The 25,468-nt window shown below is 38.8% G+C and overlaps 2 protein-coding genes across 2 annotated transcripts in view; both read left to right on the plus strand.

The window, feature by feature from the left end:
• TBC1D12 (TBC1 domain family member 12) overlaps nucleotides 1-9,349 on the plus strand; it is a 41,656-nt gene extending 32,307 nt beyond the window's left edge. Inside the window, 9 exon segments of the mRNA XM_071439123.1 lie at nucleotides 76-193; nucleotides 533-639; nucleotides 1,265-1,345; nucleotides 2,815-2,909; nucleotides 3,590-3,661; nucleotides 5,524-5,652; nucleotides 5,970-6,079; nucleotides 7,194-7,452; nucleotides 7,677-9,349. Coding sequence (XP_071295224.1) covers nucleotides 76-193; nucleotides 533-639; nucleotides 1,265-1,345; nucleotides 2,815-2,909; nucleotides 3,590-3,661; nucleotides 5,524-5,652; nucleotides 5,970-6,079; nucleotides 7,194-7,452; nucleotides 7,677-7,745 — 1,040 coding nt within the window. The 3' untranslated portion in view covers nucleotides 7,746-9,349.
• Nucleotides 9,350-9,449: 100 nt separating this feature from the next.
• On the plus strand, nucleotides 9,450-25,468 carry NOC3L (NOC3 like DNA replication regulator). The gene is made up of 21 exons (XM_071439124.1): nucleotides 9,450-9,526; nucleotides 10,742-10,949; nucleotides 11,322-11,448; nucleotides 13,131-13,288; nucleotides 13,400-13,456; nucleotides 14,419-14,549; nucleotides 14,950-15,111; nucleotides 15,854-15,947; nucleotides 16,138-16,313; nucleotides 16,532-16,660; nucleotides 17,048-17,179; nucleotides 17,584-17,664; nucleotides 18,213-18,313; nucleotides 18,760-18,832; nucleotides 18,906-18,969; nucleotides 19,057-19,128; nucleotides 20,136-20,317; nucleotides 20,554-20,682; nucleotides 21,289-21,386; nucleotides 23,188-23,272; nucleotides 24,944-25,468. The coding sequence occupies exons 1-21, from the start codon at nucleotides 9,518-9,520 to the stop codon at nucleotides 25,073-25,075; spliced, it is 2,400 nt and encodes a 799-aa protein (XP_071295225.1). The 5' UTR covers nucleotides 9,450-9,517; the 3' UTR covers nucleotides 25,076-25,468.

Below are 25,468 nucleotides of genomic sequence, written 5' to 3' on the forward strand. Positions count from 1 at the left end.
TGGGTAGTAGCTGAATAATTTACCTAGTAATTTGTATACACTAATACAGAATTATTAACATGTTATGCCTAACAGAAATTAAAGAAGCACATAAAAGGAAAAAAATAATGAGAGAGCGTTTCAAGCAAGAAGAGAATATCGCTAGTGCTATGGTGATTTGGGTCAATGAAATACTACCTAACTGGGAAGGCATGTAAGTAAAGTTCTGCTGTATAAATGAGGCAAGCATGGCTTGTTTCTCCTCTGGAAACTGAGGACCCACATACCTTATTTTCCTTTTCTGTGTTGTCAAGAAGTCAGTTTTTGTTGCCATGATATAGTGTGAGGTCATTACAGAGCAACATGAAATGTGCTTTCTGGGAGCTGAATGTTTGGGGATTTTTAATGGGGTTTTAGCATCAACAGAGATCTTTGAATATTGATTTGGTAAACAGTGTGTTATTTTGCTTGTAAATTGCCCAGTGATTTTACAAAACAAAAATGTGCAATATGTGCCTTTTGTTTTTTTCTTCTCCCTGCTCCTGTATATTAGGCGTGCTACCCGAAGAGTTCGAGAGCTGTGGTGGCAGGGATTGCCCCCAAGTGTACGTGGGAAGGTTTGGAGTCTAGCTGTGGGAAATGAGTTAAACATCACTCCTGGTATGTTCCTAACAGATCACATGTTAATGCTAAGTTAAGTTGATTATTTTCAAAGAAAAATGTGAGCTTTTGTTAAAAAAAAAAAAATCTATATCTATAAATCAGGGTATATTTCTTTCTGAAGAAATGTATTTTATAAGGCTGGGAACGATTGTGTTTTACAGTTAGACATTTTAGCCTCATAAATTATGGAAACAAGGTTCAAAACCTGCTTAGAAAAACATTTAGTATTTTAAGAATTAAGGTAGTGCGTCCCCCCAGAAAACATTTTTTTTGTTTAAAACTGAGAATTTGTAGCTTTGCTTTCTTAAGGGGATGAAAAGGGGAATTGTTTTATTTTATGACTAATGATTGATGAATTGTAAGCATTTTATTCAAAAATACAAATCTGAATTATGTAAGGCATGATTTCCCTGTCATAATTTGTATGTTCACAGCAGAAAGTACAATACAGTGCACCCAATAAAACTCTGTATTGTGGTAACCATCTAATAGACTCGTCTCCTGCCCCCAGTGATGAAACCAAATAACCAGAGCCAAGAATGCTTAGCATGCTTTTGTCTTGGATGGGTGCTTTTCTTAATACTTCCCTTTTGGCTATTGGTTTTGTTTTGCTTTCTTGCAGAACTTTATGAAATCTTCTTGTCAAGAGCTAAGGAACGATGGAAAAGCTTCAGTGAGACAAGTACTGAGAACGACATAGAAGGTGAGATCTCCTGAGTGCTCAACAACCTCCTATTCACTTTTACAAACCCAAGAAGTCTCACAAGTTCTTCTGCATTTTCAGCATTAAGAATACTTGTTAAAAGTTCTCAAAGTAATTCCCTACTTAAATGTTTGCTGTCTTATAACAAGTCAGTGAGCGAAGGGCTTGGCACCACTTACAGTATCAATAAAAGACAGATTAAAATATTGCATGTGCTACTTTCAAATAAATGTTTCCTTTGAAGTATCAAGACTCAGGCTCTCATGAAAATACTAGATGAAATACAAAAAGAAGATACAGGAAACTCAATTACAATACATGTTCTTGCTTAGCTCTTCTTAGATGGATTCTCCTCAGTATCACGTCCATGATTTCGGGAAAGAAAAAAGAATATCCTCTATTTTTTAGTTCTGAAACTGAGAGGTCAAAAATACAAAACATGACACATTTCAGATCGCACTTGTATTTCCTTGCCTGCCCAGATGGCCTTTCCTTCCAGATCTATTAAGTGGGGATATTAGCACTCTTTTGTCAAATGCAGTTTATTCACTGGCATACTGCTGTCTCCTGTGCATGTTCTTTCTGTTAAAAATAGTATCAGTGATGTTTTTAATGTTGGATGTCTCCTTGTTATAAAGGTTAACTCTTTGTGCTGTTGACTGATAGTTTTTAAAATGCTGCCCTGTGATAGTGTCTTTTCCATTACTTTAGTTGTTTGTGCTTGCCATAGGATAGCCCTGTGACTCATCTGAAGGTTGTCTTGAGACAAACAATTTATAAAAAATTTGGTGTGTATATGACTGTAAATATGCTTATCCTTGGAAAACATGTTTGCAATGGCCCTTGGTCTGTGGAGTGGTGGTTTGCTTGTTCTTTTGTTGTGGGGGGTGTGGGCTGTCTTTGGGGAAAAGCTTAGGTAATCTGTTTTTTTGAGAGGTAATAGTTCTGGATGGGAATGAAGGGAGAAGGAGCTGTTTTAATTGTGCCAGATGTCCTGGGAAATGGTGTAATAAGGGAAACTGAAGAGTGATAGAATTTTCATCTCTGAAAAGCAAGCAAGCTGACAGTGCTTATTACTAATCTTTGGTAGCAAAGTCTGGAACACCAACTATGATAGTTTTAGGAAGACTGGAATGAAATGCTGCTTTCCAGGCTTCAGCAGAGCAGGTTCTGTTTAGCTGTTCATCAAATTGTCATCTTTGCTTTCCAGTTGGAAATCTTGTCTGATTTAAGCCCTCTGAAAGAGCTTTTTCCCCAAGTCTTTTACCTGTATTTTTCCCACATTTTCACTAGTGTTTTTATCATGCCCCTTTGGAGAGGATTGAACAGAGATAATTCAAGGGCTAGCAGAATTTCTTCTGGAAGTTTTTGGATGAATGCTGCCTTCCTTGTCTTTATGTGCCTACAGGAGTTTTGTTCTGAAGTTTGTAGAATTGATCAGCTTTAATAAGTGTTGGTTTTGTTTGCAGATGCAGGTGCATCTGTTGCTGATCGTGAGGCCAGTCTGGAGCTAATTAAGTTGGATATATCACGCACATTTCCATCCCTCTATATTTTCCAGAAGGTGAGATGCCTTTAACTTTCATTATGACAGCTTTAAAATTCTGAATAGTTAAACAAGAAACATAACTGGCCAAATATGGAAGAGTTTTTAGAAGTTGTTTGGACTTCTTAAATGTTCTTAAATGAGAATAAAATAGAGACACTTTGTGATGGACTATGAGGTTTTTTTTCCCTTTGAAAATGTATGAGATTCCTGTTAATGAGATTCCTATTAATTAATTGATTCCTATTAATTATGAAACTACAGGCAGAAATGAGAGTATTCTCACTGCTACAGAAATCTTGATGCATTTTCAGGCTTTATGATTTTTATATAGCTATTATGTGCATACATGTATAGAAAATAAGATGCAATATCGTTATACAGTAATTTGCACTATGAAGAATTAAAATATCCATTGTCCCTGAAGAGGAAAGTCCAACCTTGGATCTGTACCAGATATCCTCATTTTCTATTATGTACTGGTTTCTGCTGAATTATTTCATGGAATTATTGTTACTTTTCTTTTAACATCTCAAAAGCATTTGTGGTAATGCTTGAAGTAAAAGATGGTATTACTCTAGATATGAATAAAGCAACAATTCACTGGCTCACTTGCATCTTAAAATATCAGCTTGTTCCTTTCCTGTATTTTTTTTAATAAATATTTCTTTTCTCCTTCTACTCTCTCCTCTTATTAGGGTGGTCCTTATCATGATCTCCTTCATAGTGTTTTGGGAGCATATACATGTTACAGACCAGATGTGGGATATGTAAGTATTTGCTGTTTAATGTTTCTAACATGACAAATAAGCTTAAGATGTCATGTATTAAAGTATATTGAATAAATAGGTGTTCTAAACATTATGCTACAAGCATAATAATAATTTATTATGCTTTAATAATTAAACTTTGGCAGTTATTTCATAGCAGTCACAATGATGGTAGTTCTTAGAGGCAATTAAATAGCTGAAAATGTACTGAATGTCAGTGTTGAGTATCTGGATTGCATGGAAAATTTTAAATGGGTGTGTTCATAAGACATTATCGTTCTGACAGAGTATCCACAGGGAAAAAAACCCATAAGGTGTTAGTGGGCTTCCAGTTAGCACCTCACTTGCTCTGTCTTACTTTTTCTTCCCCTGTTGCCATTTCCATAGTGATACTCCCTGCTTCACTACTGCACATCCTAAAATCCAGAAATTCCTTCTTAGTGTCTTGCTGACACAGAATAATCACTCCCTCTGAGTTCAGTGAAGATTAGACTGTTTTCAGCAAACATTACTGTGTTTAAAGACAAGCAAAAAAAAACCCCATTAAAAAAACTGTCAAAAACCCCTGAACAAACCAAGTAAACCTAACATCTCTCTGAATGGTGTTAGCTTACAGAAGCATTTAAATAATGAACAGTAATGAAGAAAAGGGTTTTGTTTTACTTTATTCCTGGGGGTATCTAGGAACATCTTTCACAAGCTCTAATGCTTCAGGGCTCAAAAACACTTGAAAAGTTTTAAGTCTCATCCATGCAACAAAGCATTATTTAGCACAGGGTGTGTCTTCCTCTCTAAATCAGATATGCTTGGGACTCTGCATAAATAACTAGTTGGTTTTTCATGTTCAAATGTTTTTAGGCCTGAATTCTGTCATCTGTGACCTCATTTTTGGAGACTCTCCCATATTTTTAAAGTGAGATTACAAACTCTGCAGGTTCTGAGACTGCTTGTTCCCAGGGTGGAGTTTCAAAAGGCAAATAAGTAATTTTTTGTGGATAAGTCTCCTCTTTTCCATCAGAAGTATTGCTAGTCTTGATATTTCTTATCACATTTTTAAAATGTTAATATGGCAGTAAATGTAATGAAATCTTATTTCCACACCTATTTATCCCCCAGAAATGGAAAGCTGATTGTCTGTTTCTGATGCATATCAATACTCTTTTCCCTAGTTGGTTAAAATGCTGACTGCATGGGTTTTTTTTAATGAGAACAGGCAGCATGAATGTTTAGAGGCAGTGGAATAAAGATGATTGAAATTGGTAAAATTATTGTTAGCATAATGGGTATTCAGATCATCACTTAACTACAAGAATCATGCTCTTTACTTTTATTGCAGGCTAAAGTGTTTTTGGGAGAGTAATGGTGGAAAAATGTAAACTTGCACTGCAGCTAACCACCTAGAAGTAATTTTATATATGTGAAAAATTATGGTTTGGCAAGTGGAAAGGCATGTATTGACTGTTCTGAAACAGAATTTTGTCTCAGTTCCAATGTATCTGTCTGGGTCTAAACTGTCCCATATGTGAAGTTTTTCTCCATGACTGCTTTTCCCATAGTTTAACAATGAACTTGAGGCCAGGTTTTGTTTCTCATGAGCTCTGCATTCACTCTGTGTGGTTTTAACTTTCTTGTATTTCAAGTCCTGAGGACTTGTGATCATGAGACCTCCCAGAGCGTCTGAACTGCTGGAATCAAATTGATTGCATGCATAAAAATAATTTATCCACGTTGTTTCTATTCATCTGGAAATGTTATGCAATGGTACTTGATAAATTGCAAACTGTAAATATTTCCATTTCCAAAGATGTAAGATCTACTGAACCTACTCACCTTTATTTGCCCGATGCTTTTCCCACTTGAAGGTACAAGGGATGTCCTTCATTGCTGCTGTGCTCATTCTCAATCTGGAAGAGGCAGATGCTTTCATTGCCTTTGCTAACCTTCTAAACAAGCCATGCCAGCTGGCCTTTTTCCGTGTGGATCACAGCATGGTATGCACAGAGTTTTCTGGTTTTGGACCTTAACGTTCTTTTGACTTGAAGCATAGTTGTTTTATTGATGACTTCCTGTTGTCCTATTGAATAATGGAAAACTTTAACCTGTGATTATAAAACTGAGAATACCAGGTACTAATCCATAGAACTCATTCTCATGTTTTGATTTCTCCTCTAGAAACATTTAATCATTTTACTTATCCTAAGGAGTCACATTGTGCTGTCTTGACATCACTTCTTGGTGGGGTTTGTGTTGGTTTACAACCAAACATTCTTTTGATGACTGCTTATCATGTGCTTTACTGTCCCTACAGATGCTGAAATACTTTGCAGCCTTTGAAGTATTTTTTGAAGAAAATCTTCCTAAATTGTTTCTTCATTTCAAATCATACAGTCTTACTCCAGACATATATTTGATAGACTGGTGAGTTCATAGAACATATTGAAAACCTAACCTTAGAACTGTTGGAACACTTTCTACTTTGCTATAGGTCTTTCAACATTGGAATAAAGTATAAAAAAGGCATTCAGTAGGTCTTGTGAAATCATGAGGAACTGTTTTGTCTAACTGTAGTTCCTCTGGCCGGCTTCAAGCTTTATTAAAAGGGATGTATTCAGTTAAAAAATGAGACAAACAGGAGTTCTGTGCGTTCACTTTCTTGTTGCTGCAGTTATGCAACATAAGTAGGGGAGAGGAGGCTACTACATCATAGCAGTACAGTGTACTGTGATTGTAAGTGACTTGATGAAATGAGCATAGTCAGCTACTGAAGGAAGCATGACTGTAGGAATAGAGACTTTAAAGCAGAGGGAGGATGAAATTTAAGGCCTGGTTTGAAAAGGGATAAACTTGAAAATGCAGTGAAAATTTTGAAATAAGGAATGTTCTAAAGCAGAGAGTAGCAAGCTCTGTGTGTGTCTGTAATGGAAGGCACCCTTGAAGTGTGGTAGTGCTGTCAAAAACAGAGTATCTGTTTGTGTGCATAAGGATGAGCTTCATCTAGAATTATTAGATTTTTGTGATTTTAACATGAAAAATTCGAAAATGTATCACAGAAATGTAGCTATTGATTTATCATTAGTACATTGGTGGGATGCAGCCCTCTATTGAAATTAGCTGTGGCTTTAGATTTAGTTTAGAAAACAAATTAACAGAGCTGTTAAACTCTATGGCTTAAATGGGAAAACTTAAGTCACACAGTTGTGATCTTTGTTGCTTAAGCTCTTATGTGTTTATTATACTTTGTTTGAGTATGAAGAGATTTGTCACCTTTCTAGCCAGAGCTTTCTAAAGGAGATGGCATTGAAATGGAGGATTTCCTGTGGCATCAAAAGAGATGGGTTTCAAAGTACAAGTTCTGACTTCAAGAGCTGGAGAGTTGTGGATCATTGAAATAGGGGGAAAAAAAAAGTGTATAAAATAACTTGTCATCTGCTTACTTTGAACTAATGTAACTGAGGTTTAAAGGAAGTTGTCTTTTCATTTTTCTGAAATAAATTTGTAACTCTTCCTTTTTTTGTTCTTGACTCATTTGTAGGATCTTTACACTCTACAGCAAGTCACTACCACTTGATCTGGCCTGTCGTGTCTGGGATGTTTTCTGTAGAGATGGAGAAGAATTTTTGTTTAGGACAGGATTAGGAATCCTTCGGTTATATGAAGATATTCTCCTACAGATGGACTTTATTCATATAGCACAGTTTCTAACAAAACTTCCAGAAGATATTACATCAGAAAAGCTTTTTAGTTGTATTGCAGCTATTCAGATGCAGAATAGTAACAAAAAATGGGCACAGGTGAGTTTCTTGGGGATAGATATCAAATCTGACATGTCAGCACATGAATATATGGGGCACCTCTCTTCATGATTATTTAAGCTGCTTGTCTGACTCCTTAGCAATGGGCACTTCCTAGTGTCTCATTCTAGAAATTAATCTCCATGCTAATATTGTGGCAGTTAATATTGATATTATTATAACACTGGCAGCCTTCATATTCATTCAGTGATTTACTTTTCCAGGTGTTTGCCTCACTGATGAAGGACAACAAAGAAGGGGACAAGAACCATAGCCCAGCACCAAAAAGCTAATGTTGAGGTCCATTGGAAACGTGGAGAACCACTGGATGACAAAGAAGTCTTCATGTCACTTCTATGTGGGAAAAGCACTAAAGAAAATGTGAAAACGAGACAGAAAAAAGACACAGCTCTCAGTGGAGTAACGAACTGATGAAATCTTCACCCTTTTGCCAGTATTAGTTTTTGCCATGGGAAGATCTGATTTCACACAGAATACTAAAACCTATGAACCTCAGAAGTGGAGAGTTCATATTTAATACTTTAAAAGAATCAGATCAATGCAATAAACATTTGTAATAACTTCTGTTGGTACTTTAAGCAAATTTTTGAGGCATAACTGTTTTTAAAAATACCACAAAGGCACTTTTTGGAGGGGATGAGGGAAATGCTAAATCTTAAGACCCCAAAACTGCTATCCAAACCAAATGCTTTGGTGCAAACATTACCTCCACAATTAACAATTTGCAAGTATTGAGGACCAAATAAAATGGTTTGGTGTGTTTATGTGCAAGGTGGTTAAGATTTGGGAAGGGGTATTGTCTTATTTACTTGTTTTGGTTTTTTTTAAGTTGCAGCTTCATTCTTCAGTCTGGGCGAATGTAATTAACTCAGGAACTGTAGACATATTGTGCCCAAGCCTAGAGCAAAAATAATCTGAATTTTAAACAGTGGTAAGAACAGGGCTGCTATTTTCACTGTACAGCTTTCAGAGCAAGTGGTGTTTAAGCATTTGTTTTGGTGTATTGATTGTGGAGTAAATGGAGTGGGTATTCTGTGAAAGGGTTTTGCCACCAGAAGTTTTATATTGTCGAGCCATTTCCAACTAAAAAATACTTGTATGTAATGGTGAACACTAGAAAATGACAAGGCTATCTACAGGCTTTTGTGTTCTCAATGAAGCAGCCACTTTTAACACTTGGAAATAATGCAGACACAGAATTGTTTTTGAAATTGTCTTTTTATTAGTGTGCAATACTGAAATCCAAAAAGCATCTGTTAAGTGATAATTCTCTAACATCTTTTAACTGTGAGACATAAGGTCATGCTGTATGTGTCACGGCAAATATTTTCAAACAATTCCTGTTCTTGAAGATGCTGTACAACAACCTGTGGTTGTAGGGGACAGAAATTTAAAATGCATAGCACTGCAGGTGAGGAACACTTGCACTCTCTTGATCCATTTTTTGCTAATATTTAATGTAAATAAATTCCTTACATGTGGGTTTTTGTAACTGGTCCCTCTGGAAATCAAGTAAAAATTACCATTATGTATTTTTAAGTGCAGGAGGCTTCCAGTTGTCTGGTGTTTTAAAAGCAGAGTCCGCATAATCGGGGTAAAGATTTAGTGTGGTGTAACTTGCGTTGCTATCTGGTTTAAAATCTACATATATGCTACTCATAACATTACAATTTGAAATGTAAATGTCTGATTTTTCTTAACTTATGTATTCACTACTTTAATTGGATCCAATTTGTCTTATATTTTTGTGTTATCTTGTACAGTTTTCTTACTTTTCAACTATAAATCTGTATATAACTGTAAATAGAAGGCTCAAGCCTTCCTTTAAGACCACTAGTACCAATTCCTGTGTAAATAAAACTTACATTAGCTGCGGGCCGTGCTTCTTTCCCGTTCCCGCGGCGCTGCTGCCGCCGCCCAGGCCGCTCCTGTGGGCGGCTCTGGGCCGGGGGCGCCTCCGGCCTCCGCCGCCAGGGGCCGCTGTGGCCGGGCCGGGCCGCGCGGGGAGCGCTTCCGCCGCCGGCAGCACGCGCGGGCCGCCGCCATGAAGCCGGTAGGGGCCGTGAGGGGAGCGGGCCGGGGGCGCGGGGAGGCAGCCCGGGGCTCAGGGGCGGACCGGCGGGACGGGGAGCCGTGGTCGTTAGAGGCCAATGCTGCCGGGGCTCCGGAAAGGGCAGAGTAGTGCGGGTGCTTTGGGTGGGCACCAGCGGCGCAGCGCAGGCTCGTCACTCACCCCGAGACGAACTTTTCAGCCATCTCCCGATAATCCAGCATAGAAAGGGAAGCTAAAGTTGAGCTGATAGAAATTCCGGATTCACAGATTCACGCATGTTCTCAGCTGGAAGGGGCCCGCAAGGGTCGTGGGGCCCAGCTCTGACCGGCCCGTACAGGGAGTGATCCACAATCGTGCTGTTAGTAGCACCATGATCCAGCCATGAGCTGAGGGTTCGGGGAGCCCCACACTGATCCAGCCACTTGTCCCCTTTGTAAAGGGACACATCATCCCCAACAGCGCTTCCGTGCCAGCTCCTCTGCACAGCCTTGCCTTCCCATACCCCTCGTAAGGTGATCCCTGCCGTGCCCATATTCCCATCCCGAGCACCCTCGGGTCGGGAGTGTTTTGCGGGTTTGGCACGGGCCCTGTTTGTTGACCCCGAGCCTCCAGGTTTTCCCCGATCGGGCCCGGTTTCTCAGCCCGCGGTGCCTCCCCGAGCTCTGTGCCCCGTAACCCTGTTGTGGTACAGCTGCTGTTGTGAGTCTGTCAGCAGCAGCCTCGCCAGGTGTCCCTGCAGCTGCTGGGCAGGGAGAGCTTCAGGCAGGAGAAAGCCAGAGCTCAGCTTGGGGAGGTGTCCTGCAGGAGGACATTTGCCCGAGGCTGTGGCCTCGGACATTAAAGTCCCCCGAGGTACTTTAGCATGTGCTGGGGAACAGCAGCACCCTGAGAAGAGAACAGAGTGCTTGTGAGCACACAAAGAACTGTGCCCTAACGAGCTGTGTACATACCTTGAGTGTCTAAAAGTGATGGACATAGGGTTTAATAAAAAAATTGTCAGAGAATGTTTCTGTAAAATATTTGTCACAGTGCTTTCTTCTCAAAGAGAAGAGTAACACAGTTGTGTAAATTTGAAGCTAATTGATGATACTGTTAGCAAGAAACGTGTTGTTCAGTCCTAATAGAAATAGGAACTCAGAGATCTTAAACAGTGGAATAAATTTTGCAAAGACTGTTAACATGTCAGTGACTTGTAGTTTTCTGTTTGTTTTCTAGAGAAAAAACACAAAGCGAGTTCCAAGTTTTCGCAAGTTACTGAGAACTAGTCAAATAAAACTTGACAATAAATTAAAGAATAAACAGTACAAGCAGAAGAGTGCTGCTAAGAAGTATCGTAAAGAACAAAAGAAGCTAAGGGAAGCTGTCAGAGATGCTATTTCTAGAAAGCCTTTTCCATTGGAGGAATGCAAGAAGAAACAAGTTGGTAAGTGTTTGTTCACTGAATATCCTGCTGCTTCCTGTTGTAAAATTGGAGAAAACAACATTTCATTTTCTGTATACAAATAGCTGCTGTTCCTGTTGAAAGAATGGGAGACTTGTGAAAAATACAAAATGCGGCCATTCTGGCACCCAAAACTGTCAGTTAAAGATGTTAGAAATGTGTTTGCACTGATTATTATTGAGTATCATAGTAAAGAGGCAGTTTTCTGGGATAACAAAACCCATAGGCATAAAGGTCAGCAGCTCCAGGTAGAAGTAAGGCATAAAATGATCTCAAAAGTGCAGGCAGGGTTAGGTTTTCAAAGGTGACTATACATATGGGATCTTAATCTGTAAACATCATCTTCTAAAATAGCTAAAAAATGGGAAGAAAAAGAAGAAGAAGAAGCTCTTCCCCTGGACATGATGGATGAAGATGACTTAAAATTAATGGAGGATCTGGCCCAAAAAGCATCCTTTTTAACCAGAGATCTTTCTTCTAAGTGAGTTGCAATGTCTCCTTTTCATACTAATTCAGCCTTGTGTGGTTAATATGTAATTAATATGTAAAGTAATGCATTCATCAAGAGGTCTCTTTCAGTCTGGTGTTTCTTTGCAGCTCTGGTTTAGTGTTTCCTCAGCCTGTCAGTACTTCAGTATTCATGTGCCAATGTGTATCAGTGCATTCAGGTGCTCTGCCTGACCTTCAGGGTACTGTTTCTGCAGTGTTCCTTCCTGGGAGGTCCCTGGCTGTGAGATAAGTAGCATCCCTCAAATGAAAGAAATGCTTTAATCTGTAAACAGAGTCTTTTTTTTAATATAGAGTATTCAGGACATTCCCTGGACTATGGACCACATATTGCACTGCAAATTGCTGGAAAAAAAATAAAAAGGGTTCTGTAAGCCATGTCTGTAAACACATGCAACACCAAAACATTCATACCAAAAATTTGTTACTAGTTTTGTGGACCAAGGCATGGGTAGAGTTCACAGTGACATATGTAGAAAGGTAATGCTCCTAGTTGTAGAATAGTCTTTAGAAACACAATTCTACAGAGTTGTCTGTGTACATGACTGTTTGAAAATCTTACCTTGCCCTTTTTGATGGATGTGAAAAGAATCTCTGTGCTGTTGTATGGTGGTTTTAATTTGTTAATGCTGATTCTGCTTAGTAATTAATAATTTAGTCTAGTTTTGAAGGAAAGGTGTAAATGGCAAATGGCTTTTATGTACAAAGTTGCAGTTGTGCTTGTAGCCACACTGCAAGTTCTTGAATTAGAAGAATTTTGTTTTAAACCTTCCCCTTCCCCTTTCAAATTAACTGGGTGTAACATAAGTTTAAAGTCTTCCAAAGCTCAAAATTTATTGTGTGGTTTTATTTAGAAATATTTTGCAAAATATAGTTCTATGTGTCTTACATTCATCATGCCAGAATGTTTTTAGGATGCTAGGAAAACAGTGGAAGTGGTTGCTCTTTTACCTGTTTCACTGTTATGGGCTTTTAGCTCCTTTCATAGTGTTCCCTTAAATTGTAGAAGTTACATTTTCAGTCTGCTTTACTCTGGTCAGCTACAATCTTGTCTTAAAAACTTGTCAGATATTACAGCACTTACAAATTGTGTGCTCATATTAGCACAGGCTAAATCCCCTCTTGTACCCTTAGGTGTAGCTCAGGAGCATTCCTGTGAAAGGCTGCCACACCAGGCTGGGTTATTGCTGTTGTCGTTGCAGAGGGGTGTGTGACACAGGCTCTGCCAGTGGGCAGAGCAGAAAAGTGATAGTGACAGTGCTAAAAACAGCCATGGAGTGGGGTGGATAGAAATGGTCACTGACCTTGGTCACTCATCATGTCCTGGTTAGGCCTCACCTGCAATGTCAGACACAGTGAGGGGGAGAGAGGCTCTGGGGCAGGTACAGGAAGGCTCTGGGCTGGTTGCCCAGTGAGAGGATCCTGATCCTGCTCCTTGCTGCTGGAGTCCTTCATGCCAGGACTGCTCGGGGTGGTTTGATGGGTCTCAGCCTTGCCAGGACAGCCACTCTGCTGTGGGGGAGCTCAGAAGGGAAGGAAGGACAAGTGAAACAGCACCCTGGCCTGGGTGAGAGGCAGCCACTTAATCCAGCTGGTCAGGCATGGCTCTTGTCTAATTACATGGCTGGTTCATTAAGTTTACATCGTATTTTTCAGTGAACCTGTTCACATCAAAAAACGAAAACATGAAAGTGTGATTGAGAAATACGAGAAGGTGCCAAGACGTTTGCAAACAGAGCCAGAAAAAGAACTTATCCATCTGCTCCCCATCAAAGACAAGAGTGGCATAATTCCTCAAGCTGTGGAAAAGCCAGGTAAGACACAGATTCTGGAACTGGTATAGTAGCCAAGAAGTATATCTTTTATTGGTTTAAAATTTTACAGTGTTTGTTATGTGCTTGACACTAGATATTCTGTTTTTGCAGTTCTCAATGTTGCACATGATGAAGAAGAAGACGCAGAAGATATGGAAGAAGCAGAGGGTAATAAAACATTTTGTTTGCTTTTTGTTGGTTTTTTTTTTTCCAAATCACTTACATACTGAAAAGTATTTTGCTGTTTCCCAAGGAAGTTTGCAATTGAAGTGTATTTTGTTCAGGATGTTTTTGAATAAGTTCATTACCACACTGCCACCAAAGCATAACCATTATTCAAATGTTACCTGTTAGAATCTCAGGAATGGCTGGCTTCAGATTGTGTTTGTTCAAAACTATTTTGAATTTTTCACCTAGAACTGCTGCTTGCATGAAGTTCCTTTTATCCTTTGTGTCATATTTGCTAGTAAGAAGGAAATACTGGTCTTACATAAAGAATATCTGTGTGGTTCTATTTTGAGATAATTTTGAAATGTAGTTCTGGACACAGACTTTTGTAGGCTTTAAGTGTCTTTGTCTTTAAAATTTTTTACTTAAAACATCAATACCAGGACACTGTGATTTTCATTTGCAGCTGGCTTTTGAGTTAATGGTCATTTTCCTAGTAACTTTGTGACTTCTGGGTCCTTACTGTCTAAATATAAAGTTGAGGAAGGAAATACTTGTAGGAAAATAATATTTAGAAAACACAAACAAAAACAATTGTATTTTTAGGAGAAAAAGTGAATGATGAATAATTTGATACAAATTGCAGAGCACTGCAGTTTCTTAGTGTGGTTGGGGTAATACATTGAGGTTATGTGTTCCCACTGTACTCCGAGAACACCATGGGCAGATTCAAAAACACTTAGTCCACTTCTTTTTGCAAGCAAAAGATTTTGAAGTGGAGCAAAAATGAATCTATGGATTCTATAAGATCTAGCAAAGTCATTCTTAAAGCTTCTTTGATTGTGGAACTTCTTGTGTTGATCTCATGGCGCCTTACCAGGGTACCTGTTTGAAATGCAGCATCTGCAACATGGTACTTGTTAAATGATTCCCCTCTTTTCTGACTCTCACGTCTGTGCCAGATTATAATGAGGAACCCCTGCCTGTTCTCACTCCTGAGGAAATGGCTGCCCAAAGGAGACAAAAGCTACAGGAGAGGAAGATGCACATAGCTGCCTTAGCATCTGCCATTCTCTCAGAGCCAGACAGCAATGTAGGTACATTTACTTAACCTGCATGTACAAGTGTGTGTGTTGTTCACTAAGTCAAGAAACGAAGATCTGAATGAGCAAACAGTAGCAAAAGCACAAGAATATATGGGTAGAACAAGGAAAATGTCAGTTGTATCACTTTTGTTATTTTTCCCGTTCCTTAAGCATGACCCTTATGTAATTCAGGATATCCTAATAATTTTCTGTACTTCTGTGCAAGTTTGTAATAGCAGGATATTTTGAACATTCCTGAGACTAAATTTTTGTTGGGATATCTATAATTTCCTGGCTCTTTATGCAGTGCTAAATAGAGTCTGAGTAGTGCTGAGTTAATGTACATTGTGCTTGTCCCTTGGTTTGCAGTTGATTTTCATCTACTGTCTGCCTGTTTTCTTCAATCAGATGAAGAAGCTGAAGGAGCTGCGTGCCATGCTGATGGAGCAGGATCCTAATGTAGCTGTGATTGTTAGGAAGCTGGTCCTGGTGTCTTTGATGGAGATATTCAAAGATATTGCACCTTCCTACAAAATTCGGCCTCTGACCGAAGTAGAAAAGGCTACCAAGGTGAAATAGCAAATCTTTTTATTGTGTATGTGAGCAGTTAAGGATGTTTTCAGCTATGCCAAGTACTAAGAGTAATTGTTTAATATGATTTTATGGTTTGAGCAAAGGGGACAAATACACAAATATTTACTGAAGCTCTAAAGCTGTGACTTTCAGGAAGAGAGGTTTTGGTTTTGAGCATTAAATTCTTACATACTTCCTTCAATAAGTAGGTGACATGCAGATGGTAATGGAGGGGAAAAGTTGTGTCTGAAAGTAGTATACCAAACCTGTGTGACTTTCCTCATGGACCTTGGAATAAGGACCTGCACTAAAGAGAGTTAGAAAGAAAGCAAATTATGCAATGTTGTCACCCAACTGGCATAGATTTCTTTGAAATGTGTTCAACAATTTGCTGAACAAATGCAGAGTAACTTGTTTTCTGGTGCTTGTTTTTAACCAATATTTAGAAGTTTTTTGGATATAGGTTTAGTGCAGTTTAGAGTCATGGCTTTAAAATAGCATCTAGTTGATAATGTTACTTCAAGCTCTATAAATGAAATAGGCCTAGTTGGAAAAAGCCCTCTGAACACATCTGTAGAAAAATGCAGGTATGTTTTATTTTTAATACATTTCTAGGAATTCCTGTCTAGAAGAAAAAACTACTTAGATATCTCATACTTGTTTTAAAACTTTTTTTTCACCATTGGCTAATTTCCCTATTTAGCTCCCCAAATAAATCTCATTTCAATTATGTTTACAGGTTAAAAAAGAAACTCAGAAACTGAGAGAATTTGAAGAAGGCCTTGTAAGCCAGTATAAATTTTACTTGGAAAATCTGGAACAAACAATTAAAGGTACAGTTAACACTTCTCATTTTTCATAGTGAAGGCAAAATTGTTTGCAGCAGTTTCCCTCCTCTGAATGAATGGTACCTTCTGTCTTTGAGATAGCATCTACATGAAGTACATATGCAATCACTAAAAAATTAAATATAAGATCATCATCATTCTGAAAAGTAATCACTAAAAATAATATTTTGTGCAGATTGGAAGCAAAGGAAATTGAAGAAAAGCAATGTCATCTCATTAAAGGCATATAAAGGTCTAGCAGAGGTAGCAGTGAAGTGTCTATGTGAGCTGCTTGTGGCCCTACCCCACTTCAACTTCCACAATAACATCATCGTTCTCATTGTTCCACTCATGAATGATCCATCAAAAATGGTAAGTGATTTTCTGATTAGAGAAAGAGTTCTTGTTTTGTGTGAAAAATAATTATTTCTGAGCTTTACTCCACAATATCCAGATCTTTTGACTGTATCTGTTCACTATTTTACAGGCTGTGTGCACTTTATAACTAGTAAATACCATGAGTATTGTCTGCTACTAGCTGTTGTTGTGGACTTGGCTTTACAGAACAATTTCTGTGCTTTGCTTTTCAGATTTCTGAACTGTGTGTTGAGGCAGTTAAGAAGCTCTTTAAACAGGACAAGTTGGGCTATGCTTCACTCGGTGTAGTTAAAGTAATTTCTGGCCTTGTGAGGGGTAGAAATTATGATGTCAGACCTGAGGTAAGAGTCTTTCTGTTACACCTCACAATATTCTTCTGTCAAAAGTTTCAAAAATCCCCAAATGTTAAAGTTACTGCAGCTGCTGGCTACAGACAAGCACAATTTTCTCACTCTGTCAGACCATAGACAGTTCAGGATTAGACTGAGCCAGAGAATTAGAGAGGTATGGGGCAAGGGAAGGAGACTGGGAAGTAGAGATCAGATTCTTCCAAAGACATGCCTTAAGTCAGGCAGGGAGACTTAAGGTGTGAAGGAGCAGGAGGGGAATAAACTGAAGAACCTTTGACCAGCAAAGCCCAATAGCTGGAATGGAATTCAGGATTTCTTACCCTAGTTCCTATCAGGTTGTACATGACCTCCCATTATATTTATTTTATTTTACAACAGGTGTTAAAAGTATTTCTTCACTTAAGAATTAAGGAAGTAGAATTACAAAAAGATTCTGAAGACATTGCACCAAAGAAGAAGTTCATGACTTACAAAGAGAAAAGAAAAAATCTTTCCAGAATGCAAAGAAAGGTAGGACACGTGCTTTCTCATGCTCTATTTCTCTTACTGTATGTAGCAATTTGTTCCTGTTTCTGTTACTTTATGTAGCAATTGCACATCTGCTCTTCCCATTGTTAACTCTCAGCATCAGTGATCAATTTTTGCATTGTACTTGAAAATTTATTAGGTTCTAGAGAGAATTTAATCATCTTCCTATTTTTTCCTCTTTCCTTTTTCATTGTGTTGATAATGTTGATAATGATTGGGTGTTTCTGATAGGACAAGGGTTACTCTGTAGAATCACAGGGTGACTTAAGCAACTAACCAAGCATGGAAAATTTATTCTCTGGGTATATTTTCAACCTGGATATCCAGACTGGATACAGGTTGGAAACATTGGATGTGTTGTCTTAATATCAACTGTATATTTTCAGTGGAAGAAAGCAGAAGAGAAACTGGAGCGAGAACTCCTGGAAGCAGAAGCATCAGAAAGTAAAGAAAAGAAACTGAAGTTGGTAAGTAATTTAGACATTATTCCCCTATTTTAGCAGAGTGGCAGCTCCTAACCCTTTTGTAACTAAAAGAGTCTTCCCTCCATCCCAACCTGGCACCATTCCACATCTCTAGATCATGCTGTTAGCTAACAAGTACTTTGCCTGTGACAGAGATCTAGGTTTTAGTAAACCACACTCACAGTTTAGCCATGAAGGCCAATGTAGCCATTCCTATTCCCTTCTGCTGCCTGCTCAGAATGGTATTAAATGCATTGACAAATGTCCTCCAGGTGCCCTGTTCCATAGGACACTGTGTAGGGGGTGTTAGAGCCTCTCAGAGTGGCCTTTGGGCAAAGGAGGAGTGTGGCTGGAGCCAGGAGAGGGCCAGGAGCAGGAGAGCACTGGAGCGCTTGAGCTTTTCAGTGTAAGAAGTGCAGAGATGGCAGTGCCAGGACTGGTTGGAAAGGCCTGAGTGCAGGCTTGGACAGAGAAAAGTGTTTCAGGTGAGTTGAAGTGAAATAGAAATGTCTGTTTCACATGATTAAGTATTTTTATTTTCTTTCCTTCAGCACACGGAGACCTTGAATATTGTATTTGTAACTTACTTCAGGATCTTGAAGAAAGCTCAGAAGTCTCCACTTTTGCCAGCTGTGCTCGAAGGTCTTGCAAAGTAAGAACTGACTACGTTCTTTTGTGTGTGTTGGAAAAGATATAAAGCACTAAAGAAATTTTTGCCTTAAGCAGTGAGAAAAGATAGTCCCTGACAAATTAGTTTAAATTCTTTTATTTCTCTGCTGAAGTTTTCTGCTATTTCCAAAACCATTTCAATGTGATTTGAAATTTCACATGATAGAATTGATGTGATGCAAATGCCACAGGGTGTGATGTGATTCCATTCTTTTGTCTGATTAATTGCTAAAAGACACAAGCATGTCTTTAATGCTCCAGAAGAGCCATGATTAGCATGTTGTGGGCTGAATTATTCTTTCCTGTAAAGATAGTTCAGCATTTGATTTAGCCTGCTTTTAAGGTGTGGATCTTGGCAATTCAGAACACTTTGAACTGAGTTTAAAGATAATATCTATAATTTAAAAATTAAAATCTCTTTGATTGCAGGTTTGCTCATCTCATAAATGTGGAATTTTTTGATGACCTATTGATTGTCCTTCATTCTCTTATTGCATCTGGGGTAAGTTGAATTTTCATTACTGTTTTATTAAAATTGCTTTCTTTTGGGTACTTAATCTGTTTTGTATTCTTAGGATTTAAGCTATCGCGAGAGTCTTCATTGCATTCTCAGTGCTTTTCATATACTCTCTGGTCAAGGTAGGAGATTTTTAAAAACAAACTTTTGTTTAATATTGCCTGATAAATAAATGGAGTAAATGTGTTTATTTGGGATTGTGTTTATAGGTGATGTTCTTAACATTGATCCAATGAAATTTTACACACATCTGTACAAGACACTGTTCAGCCTGCATGCAGGTAATTCCAGATTGCTATTTTCACTGTTCACTTAGATAACATTTTTTCTGTTTCCTTGCTATCAAAACCTTGATGTAGCATTAATAAACTACACTTTTTTAAGATATCTGATTTCTGAGAAGATTATTGTCTGGCTTAACCTACTTTTTTTTCTTGAGTTGCACATTGCATTACTGCAATACAAATACTTGAATTATTATTCCAATACATGGTAACAGGTTCTAATCATGTCATTTCATTAGGAAATGCCAAATATTTGATCTTGGATAAGCATTTAGTCTGTCCTCAGTTTTTTTGCTTCCTTATAATTATTTCTTTCAGTTGCAATTTAAAAGTTCTTGTCTTTTTTCTCTAATTCTCTCTCCAGTAAAGAAAAAACACCTGATTTTTCCAATATAATTCTAAAGATAATTTAAATTTATATTCTGCTTTAAAATTTTTTCTAGTATATTTTTCTGATTTTTATAATGATAAAATTTATATGTTCTAATCTAAATTTTCCGGTAATTTTGAGAAGTTGAAAAATTGATGAAAAAAAGATTTATAAAATTTGAAATTAACATAATTTTAATTAACTTTAGAAATAGTTGTGGATTCACTATTAAGAATAAACATTCTGCTGTTCTGGATGGGTAAAAGACCAGATCTTTTCACTTTTTAATCATTTATAAAAAATGATACAATGAATGCATTTAGGATTAAAACAGTAGTTTAATTCTAATAAGCATTGTTTATAACACTAATAAGCAGTGTTTAATAATTAGATACTTTTGATGGAACAAGTATATTCTTGAAAAGGAGCACAGAAACAATGGTACATTTTTTCTGTTCAAAGCTGGACTATTTTGACCAAAAGAGGGTGGATGTTTAATGTGTGCATCACATGAGGGGTGTCTGAGCCTCCCAGCTTCCATGCTGTTCTCAGTTCAGTTCCAGCCCCTAGCAGAGTATACAATGTTTGTCCATGAGGTGGTTCTTTACTCTTTGTGTGAAATTCTGCTTTTGAGGTGGCACCAATGAGGACATAGGGATTGTGCTGCAGTGCCTGGATGTCATGTTTGCCAAGAGGAGAAAGCAAGTCTCCCAGCAACGAGCTCTTGCTTTCCTAAAGCGACTTTCCATCCTTGCTCTTCATGTGCTTCCAAATTCCAGTGTTGGCATCTTGGCAACAAACAGGGTATTCATGCAAGTAAGTTTTACTTGTTCAAATTTTTAGCTTACTGGCTAAAGGTTATGGAATTTTTTGTTAAAATTATTTTGTGCAGAATTTTTTAAAGCATCTTTAACAAGAATGATGAAAACAGAATATGTTTAAATGCTGCTGGAGCTGACTGAAGTGAAATGAATCCTGAAACTGACTCAACTATGTTATAATTGGGTGGGTAATATAAACAACTCAGTTTCTTTTTTTTTTATGTGTTGTAGACATTCCCAAGGATGGACCTCTTACTAGACAATGAATCTCAAGGCAGTGGAATTTATCTCCCAGAATTAGATGAACCAGAGCATTGCAATGCCCAGAACACAGCGCTCTGGGAGCTGCATCTACTGCAGGTTTGTGAGTAACTCAGGGATTTGGGAAGTAACAGCAGTAAATAGCTGCTCAATGCTTAGGTACTTTACACAAATGGAGAGCAGAGGTCTTCAGGCTTATCTGTCAAATCTCGGCCCATATGAGCCTATTCCAACACAGAGGAAGAGGAAGACCAACACAGTGGTATGGAAGGATGAGCTCAAAAGGGGATGTTACACAATCCCCTATTATAATACCACACTGGTTTGTACTGCAGGTTGCCTTGTTAGATTCCTTTGGAGACTTTTTAGATCTGTTAAGTTCCCTTGCAGTCCAGCTCTTCTTCCAAGAGGAACTGACACCTTGATCTGTCATTCCAGTCAGGGTTTGGAGAGGACTTCCTCTGCCCTTTGTCCCTGTTCTCTGGGAGTAGGAATTATCTAACTGTGGAGAGTCATGCTCACAGCATGATATGGGGGAATAAATGCCTGACATTAATCCCACAAACTGACTGATTTTGAGGTACTCAGTTACTAAAATAAAAGCAGACCTTCCATCTTATGAATTGGAAATAAACATGAGATTCTGTAGAGAAATACATTATCCCTTACTGCCTGTCTACTGCCTTCATTCTTCCTTTCTTTCAGAGACATTATCATCCAACAGTGCAGAAATTTGCGTCTCACCTTATTGCTGGAGCTCCAACTGAAGGCTCAGGAGTTCTTCCACTTGATTTGAGCCAAAGGTGAGTTATCAAAGAGTTCCTTTTTTTATAATAGGCCCTGAAAGGAAGCTGTTGCTTATACTATATTAAAGGAATCCCTAAAAATAACCTAAGACTCTGATCTTCAAACTCTTTCTTCTTCTGCCAGTACAGAATGCAGAATGCTGGCTTGCCCTTTTTTTTTTCTCTCCCTTTTTTTTCCCCTTTCTTTTCCCTTTGGAGACTTGTTGCCAGGCTGTGACAAGGGTAAACATCTCAAAGTGCAGAGTGTTTTCTTCCCCTGGGAGCAAAATACCTTCAGCTGCAGTCCTGATCTGAATATGGATCAGGATCACTGAACTGGGGCTGTCCAGAGGAAACTAGAACCCAAGCTGCAGTGTAAGGTCTGTAGCAGCTTAAAACATGAGAGCAGCCATCCAGGCTCAGACTAAGATCTAATTCAGCATCCAGTCTTTGGCAGTGGCTGGCAGCAGGTGCCTTGTGAAAAGTAAAACCAGGGCATTCACACGAAACATGCCCTGAGCAGGCCTCTGGCAGGTTTCAGCCTGGTGGATTTCCTGAACCTGAGACCATTTTCTGTTAGTACCCCTCTCTTCATGGAGTTCTTTCCAAACTGTTCAATGTCCCTTGAATCCTAGCACACATTCTGCAAATGCAGCATTGTTTGGTCAGAGTTCTGTGAATCCACAGCTCCTCATGGCAAGATCTGCTTTCTGTTGTTTTGAACCTGCTGCCAGTTTGCTTTATTTGGCAGCCCCTGGTTCTTGCTCTGGGAGCTGAAGTGCACACCCTGCTCCATCACTCTTCCTGTGCCTCACAGGGTTTGGCAGACCTCAGTCATATCATACCTCCACCCACTGTCTCTGCTGGATGGAGGGATCCATCCACCTCATACAGGAGCTGTTCCATATTTTTCATACACTTCACTGCATGTTCCTGAACATTTACCAATTTAAGCATTTCAAGATGAAATTGGAGACTCAGTTGCAATATTTGATATGTGGGTGATCTGTGGATTTATACACTGATGTAACTAATTTCTATTGTGTTCTGTTTCAACTCCAAACAGCATTAAGTCACAATCCCACAAAAGTATCTGTCATAACAAGAAGATAATTTTTTCTCTAAGTGATAGTGTCTGCTCAGAGCCTACTGTTTTTATGTTGAGTTGCTTTTTCCAACACTAAATTTCATTTGCCACTTTACTGATCATCTCATACAGTCTGTCTGCAGTTCTCTACAGGTAGCTCATTCTTACTTACTACAAATAACTTGGGATTCTCCAGCTCTTTTTTGAACATGTTAGAAAGTGCAGGTCCTGGAAAAAGCCTTGTGGAGACCCAATTTCTTCCTGCCATTACAAAAAATGACCGTAGACTCCTGTCCTGTTTCCTGTGTTTCCTATCTTCTAACCAGTTTTTTTCTGTTACGGTCCTCCCTGTTCTCCCATGGATGTTTTTTTTAAAACCCTTTGGCAAGGAACTGTTGGAAATTCTGGCAGATTGTGTCAGCTAAGACTGTCTTTACCTACCTTTTTTTTCCCCCCCTTTTTTTTTCAAATATGTACAGATCACAGCTCTAGGAACACAATGGTTTTCTTGTGTGTATTTAGACACATTTTACTTAATTTCACTTGCATTATTTCCCAGCCATTGGCTCCTGATTTTTTCCAGGTGATGCTCATTACTCTGAGGAGTTCTCCTAAAGTATGATGGAGGGGGAGAGTGGGGTTTGTGTGGGATGCTGCTCTTGGATTGGTGATAGATCAGCTGAAGTTGTATTTGTCCAATGCCATTTTTCTTTCACTGTTTATTTACTGTAGGTCTGCTACAGAACTTTTTGAGACATACTGTATGAAAGGAATGACCTTTAATCCTCCTGTTGCATCAGTAGCACCCAGAAGAAAGGTACTGTTCTCATTTCTAACCATGTGACACACCAATATAACCTGTATCTGCTGGCTCACTATGCAGTGCCCAGGCATTGGCACACTCAGTGTGGCTTTCTGGTGTTTCTGTACTTTCTGCATAAAGTACATTTTTTAAACTGGGATAAGATAGGACTGAGTATAAGGAAGGGAAAAATAGCTGTATAAATAGTCCTACCTCCCACAGCATCAGTTAACATAGCAAGATTAATATGGTAGCTGTTATTTTGCACTTTGCAGTGGTTCAGTGCAGATTTCTTGGCTCTTTTCTGTAATGATGAACTAATGTTTGTTCAAAAAGCAATAATAAAAAGCCAGATCTTTCCCCAGGGTGGGTAGTTGCCAAGACAGCTGGATTTCCAGAGTGTTTGATTCAGCATGTTGAGGGATACTGATCCCTGTTAGTGTCACTACAGCTCTAAAGTGGAAATTTGAGGGGAACAAAGGGTTAATGTAAAAAGAGGAGAAATGGGGGAAGTGTGTTTATATCCTCAGTGCTGGATGTGTTCCAGATGCCAGCCTTCATTAAGTGTCCAGTTAGTGGTGTGTCCTTTAAAAAGTGATAATTTTCCTTCTTTCTAATGCAAACATTATAACCTATTAACCTTGTCAGTGCTCCACTTTGTAACTCAGTAATGTCAGCTGAAGCCTTGAGAGCACAATTTTTTTTTTCATTTTAGAGAAGCAACTTCTGAAAATGTGTTTGTACTTAACTTACTCAGTTGTTTTATAATGACTCCCTGATATGTGTGTCCTGCTGGGGAGTTATATGAGCAGCTCTGACAGAGCAAGGCTGAGAACAGCAGATGGGAGAAAAATAAGGGTTGAGTAAGGAAATGCACAAGCTCCTTTAGGGAGTAGAAACAGTGGAACAGCAAGATCACAAAGTGTCCATAGATGGCAATCTATAATGGACCTAAGTGGGAAAATTACCTTGGGGTCTTGCCTGCTCTATGACTGTTTGGCTCATTTAACAAATTTTGGCAGTTACCTGAGTTTTGCCCTCTGTGTTCTGCATGTCCTGTGTGTGCCAGGCTGCCAGGGGTTCAGCATCTCCCTGCTTTTGACAGAAGCTCCAAACTGGAGCCCTGTGCACCACTAAAGAGAGGCTCTCATTTCTCCATGAGTGCACAAAGTACTTGGCTCTGGAAATTTTAAGACTTTCACAGGGAAATTTAAATCATGTGCTTGATCATAATTTTTTATTTGAGCACCAGGAAAATGCAGAGCTCCAGGTGTGGCTGGAGGCAGGAGGCTCATGGGATTCCTTTCTGACTCACAACCTGTGCTCTGAGCATTGTTGCCTTTTGGTCAGAGATGCTTGATGTATAAATGTGTGCTGTCACCAAAGTGTGCTTGATCTGTATTTGTAAGGTGTGTTGAACAGGGGGCAGTGTGTGAACCCCCACTCCGAGCTGGAAGCCATGGCTGTGTGTTTTAGGTAATCTTCTAAAGCCCAGCTTAGCACAAAGCAAAAAGGCCTCACCAAACCCAGGAGCTTATGAAGGGCTGCCTGACACGGTGCTTGTCAGATGAACAGGTCTGGCCTGGACATCTGGGACCACGAGAGACAAACAAGACTACTAAACTAAGGTAGGCATGGAAAACATGGCCCTGTTTAGTAATAGAACTCCTATTTTGTAATTTTCAGGATACCTTCTTGCAAAGGGATTCATTTGTAGATGAAGAACTAAACAAACAGCTTCAACAACACATCATTGAGACTGGTGCTCACACACCCTTGGATTTTGCTAAGCACTTGAAGGAATCATCCTTGGCATAAATGTACCTATCAATCAAGTTCACTTGGATTCTTAATTATGGAGAAAGATTGGCTGAAAGAAATCACCAGTCATCATAAAAGGAATACAAGCAGGCTTTTGTGTGAATATAGAAACACACAAAAATAAAACAGCAGTTTTTCACACAGTTACAGGCCTGTCCCCCTAACCACCAAGCCCCTGTTCAGGGGGCTGGGGAATCACAATGAACTGTCATGTCAGTGTTCTAAAAATATACAAACCCAAGTAATTTAAGAATTGTTTGCAACCATGCACAGTTGTATTTTTGTTTATGTATTTTTCTAAATTTTATAACAGAATATAGACATATGTGTTTGTGCAAACTCACTGGGTTGTGCTGATAACTTAATAAATATTTTGAAAATGTTAACATA

Source organism: Agelaius tricolor, unplaced genomic scaffold (assembly GCF_023055355.1).
Source record: "Agelaius tricolor isolate 1412-34295 unplaced genomic scaffold, bAgeTri1.0.p SCAF_13, whole genome shotgun sequence".
Lineage (NCBI taxonomy): Eukaryota > Metazoa > Chordata > Aves > Passeriformes > Icteridae > Agelaius > Agelaius tricolor.